The 13,883-nt window shown below is 39.0% G+C and overlaps 1 protein-coding gene across 5 annotated transcripts in view; it reads left to right on the forward strand.

Moving 5' to 3' along the window:
* The window catches only part of LOC147821432 (uncharacterized), a 483,327-nt gene that overhangs the window by 219,773 nt on the left and 249,671 nt on the right, over nt 1-13,883 (forward strand). Inside the window, exon 2 of one of the 5 annotated variants that reach the window (XM_087200333.1) lies at nt 523-669. The exons of 3 other annotated variants lie outside the window; for them this stretch is intronic. In XM_087200333.1, coding sequence (XP_087056459.1) covers nt 603-669 — 67 coding nt within the window. In that variant the 5' untranslated portion in view covers nt 523-602. Of the gene's footprint in view, nt 1-3; nt 670-13,883 lie in introns of those variants that run through there. One more of the 5 variants, XM_087200334.1, reaches the window with a different exon arrangement.

Genomic DNA, 13,883 nt, shown 5'->3' on the forward strand with positions numbered 1-13,883 from the left:
CATTTCTTTTGAAGTTAATGTTAAAGATATTTATTTGTATTCGTGAAGACAATTTCCATTTTATATTTTCTTCTTTTTTTTTTTGGTACGAGGGATCACACTCAGGTCCTTGCGGTTGCAAGGCAGGCAGCAGAGCCACTGAGCTAAATCCCCGGCCCCATTTTATATTCTTACTCTTGCTGTCAGTTGATTTCAGAAAGAAAATGTTAGCTACAAGGTTTTTACACAGCCAACCTGAAACCAATGCATGATGTGTGGTGTCGCTGCAATAATTTCCTATTTGGTTCATCTTTGATCCATATAAAATGCTGGAGGCCTCTTAGATAGTTTCAGAAAGACGAAAGCGGTTGATTGGAGGGAGGGAACTTGTGGCTCCGCCCAGGAAGGGGAGACGACCAGTGACTTAAAATCTCCGAGAAGTGGGGTCTGGCGGTGGGAGGAAGGGAGCCGCCCCTCTGCTCCCCTGAGCCTTGCTGTCTTTCATTTGGCTGCATCTGAGTTGCAACGCCTTTGTGGCTCCAGGGGAAGTGGAGGCGGCGCTGTGCCTGAAGCCTTCGCCTGTGGATCCGGTGCGACTCAGACGCTGCCAGAACTGAACTGAGATGCAGGACGCCCCGCTGCTGAAGCGGTACCGGGAAAACCATGCATTTGGTGTCAGATATGTGGAGGGTAAATCCAGCTCCCTGATGCATTCACTGAAGCGTGCACTAGAAAAAACGTCTGACCTAACTGCTTCCCTTAGTCTCCATTTTTGACAGTATAAGCTGAAAGCAGTTATTAAGCTTGTATAATATGTCTAGCACTGACGATATTTCTTTTGAGAAATACAGCAACAGATTTCTAGCACCAAGAAAGAGAATAATGAACTGTGGCAAACACTCTTAGGAACCCCAAAAGTGCTACTGGAGCTTACCTTTTATGTATTTCCAAATATCTAACTGGCAAGAAACTATGATTATGAATCAGACTAGAGGATGTGGGATAGTTCATGATTGTGAAGTCATCTCACTAAAAATTCCTTAATTGACATATTACTCACTTTAAGATGCTATAATTCCAGGAAAGAAAAGGTGATTTGGGGGTAAATTCTGTTTCACTAACATTGTCTTATTCCCACTGGGTTCTAGATTAGCAAATGGTCTCAGTCAGGTCTCCAGGACAAGCACATGCTCCTAGACAAAATCCTTCCTGACAGAGTGGTGCTTTGTCCAGATTTCTGGAGTCTTCTCTATGCTGCCTCATTTATCTTTCTTCTTTTAGTTCTTTAATGCTGTTTTTCCTATTTTCTCTAGATTTTTTACCTATCTTCTGTAGAGGTTACCTTGCTCACCAATATTATGTATGACGTTCCTATATTTTATAATAAGCTTCAGAATTTTAGTGGTTGTCATAGCACTAATGTCCTAGTGACTATCCTAATAATACCAAGAAGACAAGAGTCCAATTATATGTTATAAAAGATCACACAGCACCATTATTTTTTGCTCAATTTATAATGGCCAAAAAACATTCAGGAGGATTTTTAAAGGTTCATTATGTAGAAGCCCTAGAATCAAACAGATTGTGTTGTATATGAATAAAGTTACATTTATTTTATGACTATTCCCTTTTGGGATAGTAAGGCATTCTTTTAAAAAATATTACAATCAATGCAATATTACTTATTTTAAAAATGAAAACTATTATTAAACCAATGATGCTTACTCATATTGATGGTCCCTTAAAATAGAAAAAATACTGTATTTTGTATGTCTGGCTTTAACGTCTGCCCGTTCTGTGCTGCGCTGAATGTTCACCCAAGCCTCCTAGATAAGCTGCTGGTGATTATCAACGGGGATCCATCATCTTCCTTGGGATCCGCATTCTGAAGTGTTGTAAATAAATTACAGCAAGTCCCCAACTTACGAACATTCGAGCTGCGATTTCACGGACACGAAGGACTCACGTTAGGAACATGCGCAGATGCGGACACCCCCGGAAGTGGCTGGGCCCTCTGCCCCCTGCGCAGTGCGATGGTGCAGGGCAGCACAGCTCAGTCAGCGCCTGGACGTCCGGAGCCAGGAGAGGGGTCGCTGGGGAGCGCAAAGCAGCGCACGCTGTGTGTTTGTGTCAAACGTGTGTGAGGCTCGCTCTGCCGGACTTAGGGGTGAAGCAGATTTAGAATGTTCTCTTGAATCAGAACTTGTATGGAAGTTGGGGACTTACTGTATTCCGAAGAATAAAGTCTGCAGAAAAATCTTTTTTTTTTTTGGTACCGGGGATGGAACTTGGGACCTTGTGCCTGCAAGCCAGGCCATGGAACCACTGAGCTAGCTTGATCTCTAGCTTTAATCAGCAATAATTTCTTTTGAAATAAATTACCTACTTTAAAACTCTGTAGGACCGGGGATTTAGCTCAGTGGTTCTGCCACCTGCCTCGCAGGCGCAAGGTCCCGAGTTCAATTGCCGGTATCAAAAAAACAAAAAAACCCCAACTCTGTAAAGTAATCTCTCTAAAAGTTATAGTTTTAATATGAGATGATACCTACTTTTTATTTAACATATTTTAAAATTTATTATAAAAAATTAGGTACTGGAGATTTAGCCTTAAGTAAAACCAAGGCTTGCCCTGGTTTTGATAAAGTTTGAGTCTATTTTAACTTCATAGTTCCTAGTCAACATTATTTTTAATTTTCATCAAGCCCAATTAACCTGGTTAAATTCTGGGTTCCTCATAAAGCTAAAAGATGACCCACTTTGGACATCAACGTGTATCTGATATTATAATCCTTTAATGAGGCATTGTTGACTTCCTCTCTGAAGAATGGGATGAACTTGGGGTACAGGGCTTGCTTTAAAATTCACAATGTCGGGAATCATATCCTCACTTTTGCATATTTTATGTTAAAGCTATGTTTACTTTTGTGGAGCTACCAGGAAATAGTACCTTAGCAGCTCTTACCTTTGAGGGCTGAGGAGGATAGAAGGTGGGACTGGTGCATACAGAAGGCAGACAGGGATTGGAACCCTTGACCTGCCAGTACTGAGTGACCCAGAACAAGTTATTTCATTGCTCAGCTCCCATATTTATTTTTCTACAAACTAAAAATGATGACACCTACACTGGTGAATTTTGAGAGCACTAAACTGTAGAGCACATGTGAGTATCTAGCATATAGAGACTGTTAGGAATACAGATACCACTTGTAATAGCTACCGCCTTCTCTCTTCCCCTTCTCCAAGGTGGTCCCAAATCACAAGTTCTGAAACAAATTAGGAGAAAAATTGAATGGCTTTCTTTTCTGTTCTAGAATCTCTTTTCTTGGCTTTACATTAAGGTATCCTATAAAGAGAGTTGCTCTCTCCACCACATAAAAGCATTACAGTCATCTAATTGTAAATTAAATGCTAAGCCTGCTTCACTGTGGGATATGAAGCTTGTGGATCTGAGGTCAAGTTTTTCTTGATAGGGAAAGAATAATAACAACCTTTGGCTGTCCAAGCAGAAAGGATATGTTTCTTGTGACATTTAATCTAATAATAAAAGGCTGTGGGTAGCTTCTTGTGGGAGGTAGGCAAATGCTAGCAGCAGGAAATGCTCTGCACTGGTTGTCACAGTTCAAGGTTGAGTAACCTCTGGCTAATGTGGAAAGAGTTCGTTGATCACAATTCAGCTGAACAAATATGTATCCTGGAATGCAAAGTGAATTTATTGGAATTGCTGATTTTATGTTCAAATTTACAATACATACTGGAAAGAGATTGATACTATGTCATATTTTGCTTTGGGAAAACTGAATTTGAACAAGTGGATCTCAACTTGAATCCTAAAGGTCATGCTGGCTTATCCAATTTCAAGAAAAATTATTGACTCAAATTTGTTGGAGGAAATTATTTTTCATGATGTGGAATCTTTTCAAACTATTGTTCACATGACCTCCAACATGGTAAGTTCTTTTCAAAATTACTAAGCAGAGCACTGAAGAGCACATTAATATTTTTCCACTCTGCCTATCTGAAAATATGTGTATGTAGTTATTGTATTAACTTTAAAAGTAATTTGATCATACTTATAAATATGATTAAAAGAGCTCAACATAGTGCTTATGAGAGTTGCAAGACAGAAATTAAAAGTCATTAGATATTTTTGACAAGTGTTTGAAGTGAAAATTGGCATGAAATTCTTACCATCATTTTCTTTTTGTCTGATTCTGTTGAAAATTTTCCTTGTGATTTTAGACAAACTATTGTAATAGAGTCTTGCTATTGCCTGCATAGATTATGGGTTTTAAAACCTGATAGGTACACGTTTGAGATTAGGCTCCATCATTTATCTTAAGTCTACCTTAAGATACCTCAGGTTGTGGTACCTTAAGTTTTTTTAATTCTCTGACTGTATGAAAGAGGCTATAGTACTACCTAAAAAGGTGATTTGTGTGAAAGAGTAAATGGTTTGTGCTGTGCCTTTGTATCCCTCTACTGGCAGATGGGGTAGGCATCATGTGGTGCTCACCCTGGATATTTATGCACTTAATTCTAAACCTTTATTCCTCTATCTAAATTGCTGCCTACTATGAGAAACTTAAGCTTATGGATAAATTTTCCATGAGGGCTGGGTATTTAACTTAGCATGAATGAAGCTCTGTGTTCAAATTGAGGATCTCTCCTCCGTGAGTGGTATATTTGATGATTTGGTAATGTTCTTGTCACTGAGACACTATACCTGACATCTACAACTTAAAGGAGGAGGGGCTTATTTTGGCTCATGTCCGTAGTTGGCTGGCTCAAAGGCATGGCAGAAAGGCCTAGATGAGGAAAGCTCTTCACCTCCTGGTGGCAAGGAAGCAGAGCAAGAAGGGAATAGCCAGAGAGGGAGACGTGCCCCCAGTGACTCACTTGCTCCAATCAGGCCCCACATCCAAATGACAAGGTATAGTGCCCCCATAATTCAATCTCTTCCCAAAAGCATTGCCTCTGAGTACACAGCACTCTTGGAAACATTTACATATACAGCATAATGTTCTAGCCTGGTCCCCAAAGGTTATGTGGGCATCTCTTTATGCAAAATATAAATAGTCCATCTCTGAGACTTGCCAAAGTCTTTACATTTCAGCATTGGTGAAAAGTCTAAGTCTAAAGTCTCCAAGACTAAAGGCAAACTTTCAGTTGTAAGCTCCTGTAAAATTCAAAAAGAAAATTAAGCACTTCCAACATACAAAGCACAGGATAAGCATTCTCTTTACAAAATGGAGGAATGGGGGATAGAAAAGAACAGAACCAAAGCAATATTGAAACCCCAAAGGGCAAACATTAAGTTCTGAAGTTCCATGTCCAGCACCCATGGCAGGCTGTAGTGAGATGTGAGCTCCAGACAGCTTGGGTGGACCTGTGTGTGCAACACTGCCTGTACCAAGCCTCTGGCCTCTCTCTTGGCCAGCCTTTCATCACTGCCTGCAGCTTTCCTCAGCAAACATTCTGTGTTATATTCCTGTCCAATGTCCTGGGGTCTCCACTGCACTTTTGGCTTTACTTTCACAGCTTCTTGTACTGACCTCTTGGGCATCCTGCCTGGCCTCCCAGGCCTTTTAAAATCTGGATGAAAGTCTCTCTGACCCCACAACTCTTGCACTCTGCATGCCTGTAAGACCAACACCGCATGGGTCGTTCCAAGGTTTGTTGTCAGCTTGAGCAATATCTGGGGCCCCTTGTATCAAGGTTGTAGAAGCCTCTGAGTGACTGGAGGCCTGAACACTTTGAACTGAATTTAAAAAAAATTTCCTATGCAGCTCTTTTTGAGTAGGATATTCTCGGTTCCTGTTCTCAAAGCAAAATCACTTTTGAAACTTTGAGCCTGCCAAAGGTGAGGTCTTTTGGATTTCTGGGATGCCCTCAAGGTATCCTTCTTATTGTCCGATGCAAAATATTTAGCTTGTGTTTAATGCTAATCTTTTTAGCAACTAACCCCTACTCTGCTCCAACTTTATAGGCCTTTCCTTTCTGGCCAAACCAAAAACTTTAAAGATCAGTCAGTTGTGCTGTTTGCTCTTAATTCTCCACATAGAACTGGTTAACAGGGCTGGGGATTTAGCTCAGTGGCACTGCACCTGACTCACAAGTACAAGATCCTGAGTTTGATCCCCAGTACCAAAAAAAAAAAGAACTGGTTAACAGCTGACAACAGTACCATGCCACAATCTAAACATTGGGCTGCCTTGTGATTTCCTCCACCAGATTAATTAGTTAGCCATCCTTAATCTCAGCCTCCTACAAAAGTCTTAGGACGTGAGCAAAAAAGTCTTAGGACATGAGAAAAATCTTCTGCCAGAGCATAACACATGGTCTGAACTCCAACTGCCAATGCAGTACTTGTTCCCACCTGAAACCTTTACCCTCTGCATTTCTATCAGCATTCTGTTCTTTTGAGTTCAGATGAGAATATCCCATTAAGCTTGACTTAATTCTCCAGCCAGCATCTCCAAACCTTTCCAAACTCTTCTCACAAGCCAGTTCCAAAGGTACCTCATGGTCAGGTACATTCAGAGCAGGGATCTCACTTTCAATACCAAAATTTGTATTAGGGTTCACTGGAGGAACAGAATCAATATGAAATACATGTTTAATTTTATAATGGATTTATTAGGTAGGCTACACAGGATCAGAAGGGGAGGACTTCCAGTGGCTGTTAATGGAATTTGAGAAGAATGAATTTGAAATGGCTGTGTGCATGCTGGAGAGATAGAGGACCGAGTAGCAGTAGAAGGCTGACAGCCTTGAACCTCAGTGCAGAGTCACTGGTGTGAGTTTGTGTCAGAAAGCTGAAGAGTCCATTTTAGCAGCCTGAAGGAACTAGAAACCAGTGTCCAAGGGCAATGGTGAAGGCCAAAGCTCCTCTGAAGGAAAAGAACAGACTTCCTTCTTTCCATTTTTATTCCATCAAGGCAACAAGCCTTTGGTGCCACGAATATCCCAGGTGGGTCTTCTCTCCTCAGTTTATGGTCTACATGTCAGTCAGCTACAAACACACCCAGAGCTTTACTGATCTGCTAAGTGGTTCTTACTCAGGCCAAGATGAAATACCACAGTTATGATCCTGTATGGCTAGCTACACTTTGGGAGGTAAAGAAAGCAGCCAAAGAAGCTTCAAGGGAACTACTGGAATACAGTGTATGTTACAACGTTCATGTTACCTGGGAGCATCTTTTGATTCTTTTCCTCATAATGTTACCTTTTTAGAATAAATAATCTTGTGGTTGCTGGATGTTACCCACTTTTTTGATATTTGTGGCTGTTTCCCAGGTACTGGAAAGTATCAGAGTGGTAAGTGCACAGGTAGATTTTGTTTTATTTTGTTTTGCTTTTCAATATGAGAATAAATTACTATTATATATGTTAAAAGTTTTCTTTTTAGTGATTTTTGTGTTGAAAATGTACTGCAGTGTTTCCTTGAAAGACCTCAGATCCCTAATAACTTCTGTACATTTTGTGGCAGTGTGTGAACATAGCTGTGTACAGGATGAAACAAATTACGCGGAGACGGGGCTTAGTTCAGTCTGAGAAGCACAGAGTAGCTGCTGATGCTCAGTAGAATGGGCCTCAGGGACCTGGCAGCAGCCTGAGATCTCTGCAGTTTATTTATATCCCAGGGACATGAAAACAAAGAAATAGAAGAAGGCATTTCTGCAGGAGTTTGGGCCAAGGCATAGGGAGGGAGCAAGATGATTCATTACATGACATGTGCCCATCCAAGCTAGGCAAGCTTATCAGAGGCTGTGGGAACATGGTGGCCAAAGCAAACATTTTCCAAAAATAACCTATTTTTAGTTCTGCTGACTGTTGTCCTGCAGATCTGCTCTAAACTTAATCCATTCATTCCGGGAGTCCTGAACTGTCATCCTAAGAGTCTCTTCCTCTTTCTCGTTCACTTCAAAGGCTCCTTTGGCCAGGGTCTCCCCACAGTATTTTATTGTTAAATCTAAGTTTAATTGCATAGTTTGACTAGATTTCTGGTTTCCAGCCTCACATGGAAATGTCTTGAAAGTCATTACTTCTATTCTTACAGGAAAACAATGGAACAAATTGAAAATCAATGACTTTTTTCATATCTATTAGATAAATAAGGTCATAAGATCAACTGTTGCCCTGAGAGCTGGAGAGACAGAGATGTAGTCAATCCCTCAGGAGCAGAAAACCAAGAGTAGAAGTGAGTATCTGTAGGAATGGTTTAAACTACAATTGACAAAGTGCTCCAAATTTAGTGTAGCTTGAAAGTCAAAATATCACAGGGAACCTTGTCTTAGGTTATTTCCTAAAGTTTTTTATTTTACCTCCAAGATACTTACTGGGTTCTACTTGTGAAGATCAGCAAAAAACTCTCCTTTTACCTCTGATAAACAAAGGGAAAAGACAACCATTTTGAATTATGCCCATAGATTTTCACTCTTTAACTGGGTCTGCGTTCAAGGAAACATGTTTTATCAAGGCATATCAACCTGTGTTTTATCAAAGTCTAAATTTATCTGGGCAAAGGAAAATATCCAACTGCAGTACCCTCTGAACTTCAACACAGGACAAGGGGAGTACTCAATTTAAGCTCACCAAACAGCCAGGACTTCATAATATGGCTATTCCTATTCCTTTTAGACCTTACCACCATCTCAAAAGGGATCCTATAAAATAACAGGATCACAGCTAAATTAACTGCAAGATTCAATCACTAAGGAATTTTAGAAAAACCTAAGACAACAGGGGAGACAAAAACAAGGACAGGAGGAAATTTTAACCATTAGCATTCTATAGCTACAGCAAAACGTAAAGAGACCAACTCCTAGCCAGATAAACATGACACTTCACACTAAAGGCCAGTTCCTTTTGACAGATGCATCATATCCATCAATCAAGAAAAATAATTAGGAACTATTGTGAAAGGCAAAAGCACATTATGAGGAGACAGAAACCATAACCATGCTCAGATATGGAATGAGTTTTAGACCAGAAATTTAAAATAGCTGTAATTAATATGCTATTATAGACTGAATGTTTGTGTTTTCCTAACCCTAATGTGACAGCGCTGGGAAATGGGGCCTTGAGGAGGTGATGATGTTGGGTATGACTATGCTGAGACCCATGTCCTAATGAGAAGAGGAAGGAAGTGGAGCTTGCTTTCTGTCTGTGTTGTAAGGAAACAGTGAGAAGCTGGCCACCTACAAACTAGGAAGAGAGACCTTACCAGGAGCTGCATCTGCATAGGTATTGCGGAGCTCCCAGGCTCGAGACCGGGATGATGATTATGTGCCTATTGTTTGTGCTATTCAGTCTGTGATAGTTTGTGATGGAGCTGGAGCTGCCTGGGACTGGTGGAAGAAGTGAACAGCATGGGATAACAACAGTGTCAGCAGAAACTAAATAGGAACCAGAAGGAAAGGAAATTTGTCTGTAATAGGCTTCCCTTGTAAGAAATATTTAAATCAATTGCTCATGTGACAATTAATTAGAATTACATGAATTCCCTTTAATTTGGGGACAAAAAAGGATGTCTCCCTTCACCATTCCTATTTAACACTGAACAAAAGTTTTAGCTAATGCAATATGAGAAGAAAAAGGAATAACAAACAATACAGATTGGAAGAAATAAGTGTTATCATTCACCAGTAACCTGATTATCAGTGTAAAAAATCCCAAAGAATTGATTTAAAGACCCTGCAATTAATTAGCAAGTATAGCAAAGTTATTAGATGTAACATAAATACACAGTCAATTACATTCCTATACTACAGCAATAGGAAGTTGGAATTGAATTTAACACACATGCGCGTACACACACACACACACACACACAAAGAATATTTAAATGAAAATCTAATAAAATATGTGTACATTATGGGAAAAACTATGAAAACTATGATGAAGAGAATTAAAGACCTGAGTAAATATAGAAATGGTCTTTTATAGTCAATGTTGTCAGTTCTTCCTAACCTAATTTATAGATTCAATGAAGTCTCAACCAAAATGTCAGCATGTTATCTTGTGTGTCTAAGAAAGTAATTCTAATGCTTATATCAAAAGGCAAAAGACCAAGAAGAGCTAACACAATATTAAAAAGGAGAAAAAGGTGGAAATCTCACACTACTGAACTTACTACAGAGAGTATAAAAATACTATTAAGCCATCACGATCAAGAGAATGTGGGGCTGGCAAAAAAATAAGACAAATAGATCAATGAAACAGAATGAACCCAAAAAAGTATAATCAGAACATCTTTGACAATGGACTGAAAGCAATTAGTGGAAAAAAATAATTTTTTAAAATAAAAAGTGGCACTGAAACAACTGGACATTTATGCACAAAACATGGTTAGACACTGAAATTATAATTCAAAAAGATTAAATCAAAATGGATTGTACACTTATAAAACTCCTAAAAAATAACATAGGACAAAACATAGGTAATTATGGGTTTTGGCAGTGAGTTTTTAGATATACCACTATAAACAGTGTTTGAGAAAAAATATTGAGAAGTGCATTTTATTAAAATGAGAAAACTTCTGTGAAAAGTATTCTTATCAGAATGAAAAGAAAAGCATATATTTTGGAAACTTTTTGAAAAGTATAATCAGATAAAGAATTTGCATGTAAAATATAAGTATTTCTTAAAATTCAATACTAAGTAACAAATGACCAAATAAAAAAATTGGCAAAAGATTCAAACATAAAATTCACTGATAAAGATATACAGATGACCAATGTGTAAAAAAAATTCTCAACATTGAATGTCATTTGAAATTGCATATTAATATAGCAGTGATGTCACTGTGTATCTATTACAGTAATGACTAATGTCCAAAACCTTGGTCACTGCAAATACTGATGAGGAAGTGGGACAACAGCCGTCATTCACTGCTGGTGGAAATGCCAAATGGTGCCACCATCTCAGAAGGGAGTTTGGCAGTTTATTTTAAAGCCATATGTGATGTCTGTGTCCAGATGTTCCCCAAAGCCTCATGCAGTGGAGCTTTTCCAGAGTGGCGGGATCTAGAGTGTGTAGTGCTGGAATCAAGGGTGTGTGATTACTAAATCAGTCCTTGATTGGTTTGGCATAGTTCTGTTTAAGATTAAGGGTGTGAGTGCTACACCCACCCTTGGGCGGGTAGCCTGCATAAAATATAAGGGCCAGAAAGAGGGCTAATGTGCTCTCACCTGCCTGCTTGCCATGGACTGTTTCTCCTCTGTGATGCCCCTCCGACATGCTGCCCTGCCTTGGAGCCAGCTGACTATGGAGTGAAACCTCTACAATCTGAGACCCAAATGAATCTTTCTTCCTTTAACTTTGGGTGTTGGATATTTTGTCTCAGCAACAAGAGACACCATACTGTATTGTCTAGCACTCATGCTTCTCAGTATTTACCAAAATGGGTTGAACATGTGTGTCTACACAAAAATCAGCACATAAATGTTTACAAAAGTTCTGTTCATAACTGTAAAAATTCTAAGAACAAAGATAATCTTCAGTAAACACAGTATGGTACATATATACAACGAAATATTTTTGAGTGACAAAAATGAATTAACTATGAAGTCATGAAAAGACTCAAGAAATGTTAATGGTGTTTAAGTGAAAGAAGGCAGGCTGAAAAGGCTTCATATTGTGCCTCCAAATACAGGACACCGACATTGTGTAAAAGGCAAAAATACATAGTAGAAAGATCAGAGGGCCCAGGGTCCAGGCTGGGGAATGAATAGGTGAAGTGGAGGACATTTTTTAGGGCAGTGAAAATATTTTCTATAGTAATCTAATGGTGGACACAAGACATTACGCATTTTGTAAAACTCAAAGAACTATAGACTACACGGAGAGTGAATCTTAACATAAATTATGGGCTTTAGATGATATTGATGTATTAGTATCGGCCCAATTGTGGTAAATGTACCACATCCTGTCAATGCAGGATGTCAGTAGTAAAGGAATTATGGGCTGGGAAGGCAGAAAAAATATATTTTCTTTTCATTTTTATTTTTTGTAAACATAAAACTTCCCTAAGAAATAATGTCTATCGATTAAAAAAATGCATCTCAATTAGATACACAAAGCAGCAAGAGTAACAACAAAGTAAATAGTTAAAATTTAAATTTTAAATCCTATGTAAAGTTATTTGGATATTTTCTCTTAATGTTTACTTTTCAAATTAATATGTGGGTCTTTATTTCTTGCTATTTTTATCTAAAAAAGCACAAATTCACAAAAATTAGACACCCATACACATACAAACCCAAATATAATGTATATGTGCAGGCCACAAAATGTTCCTCTCTCCTACTGGTTAGTTTTGCTTCATTTCTGTAAGTTTTCTAGAAAACACCAATTTGAACATTCATCTTATTACCCACGGTGTTTTAAACTTTTATTAGCAGTTAAGTTTAAATATTTTTATCTTTGCGATAAAGTGCTCCACCGCATGTCCTGGACAGACCGGGAGCCCAGTGAGCTCCGCGCGCCATGTGCGGCCTCCTTTACACTGAGTTTGCTTGCCTCAAACTTCAGTTTTGCTCATTTTCATTTACTGAGGTCTCTTCTAAGATTGCATTGAGTTTATTGTTTTTATTGCTTTTGTACTTCCTAGTACCATGCGTGCATTGTGTTTGTGTAATCTATGCCCCCAATTAGAATGAAGCCTATATTCTCTACCTCTTTGCAGTTCTAATTCTTAGCTAAATTCCTTACAATAAACAGGAGTTGAAAAGGGGTGTGTTGACAGTGACTCTAACCTGGATTTCTGAAATTATTGGATGGATGCCATCACAGAGTTTAATGTTCTATTACCTCTAACTGTGTGTTTGTTGAATAAGTAGTGTCAGTAAGCTTTGTAAGCTCCCTTAAGCCCTTCAGAAGTAAATATTTACATTCTAGATAACTGAAGTGCTTGTGGGAAATCATATGTATTCAATAAAGCCAGTAATTTTATTAGATGATCTTCTATTATTTTAGGTCTAGTCATTCTGTTACTTGAAAGTAACACAGCAGGGATGTCTTGGGAATAATTTGCCAGTATGCACTATTTCACTCATGCAGAATGCCTATCTCAACCCCTATTTAATGAATTTTGTTGAAAAATCAAAATGCATACTCATAGAAATGCTGCAGACATCACAGGCAGCTTCTTTTGAAGGTCATTGCCATGCTTTTGATTCTACAGGTTAAATTCTTCGTTTTGTAAATTAAAAAAAATGAGGTGTTGACATTCACAGTTATAATGAATGAAGCAAATGAATTGTGACTTTTCTTATTGCTGTAAAATATTTATGCCCTTTGGTAATCTCAATTGCAATGCTATTTTCCTCCCTGTAGTGTTTCATAAAGTGAAGAAGAAAGAAAGAAAGAGAAACACAAACATTAAATCTGAGTGGTTAGAAGATTTTGTGGTGTAGGGAAGAAGCCAAACCTGCTGCAGAGGCCCTGTGTGTCTGGTGATGGCGTCTGCTTCCCCAAGAGGATCTTGTTGCCTTTGCAGGCAGGGCTGCAGTGGCTGATGCCCCTGTCTGCAGACTGCCTGCTGTGAAGGAGGACATTTAGAGGATGATTTCCAAGCTACAGCACGGCCAACACAGAGTTTATAAAAAGAAGGGCAGCACTGTCAAGCGTGGTTTAGAACACAACAGTGGTAATTGTTCTTATGCTGATGATAAATTTTTCCTTCTCAACCTGAATGGAGCAGCCTACTGGGGAAGGTTTTCAGCCCTGGACTCTGTCCGCCTCCCTGCTGGGCAGGAAAGCAATTGTTCACTTTCATGCCCTCTTTCTGTTCAGTCCTAGAAACCTGTGACATTGAAGTTACTGAGCCTTGCAGTTTAGTTAAGGTCTCCAGTTGAGTCTGGGTAAGACACCAGGAAGTGGGGAACTAACTTTCTAAACAG

Source organism: Heterocephalus glaber, unplaced genomic scaffold, assembly GCF_053883595.1.
Source record: "Heterocephalus glaber isolate CG9 unplaced genomic scaffold, H.glaber_assembly_v1.0 deba00001737, whole genome shotgun sequence".
Taxonomy (NCBI): domain Eukaryota; kingdom Metazoa; phylum Chordata; class Mammalia; order Rodentia; family Bathyergidae; genus Heterocephalus; species Heterocephalus glaber.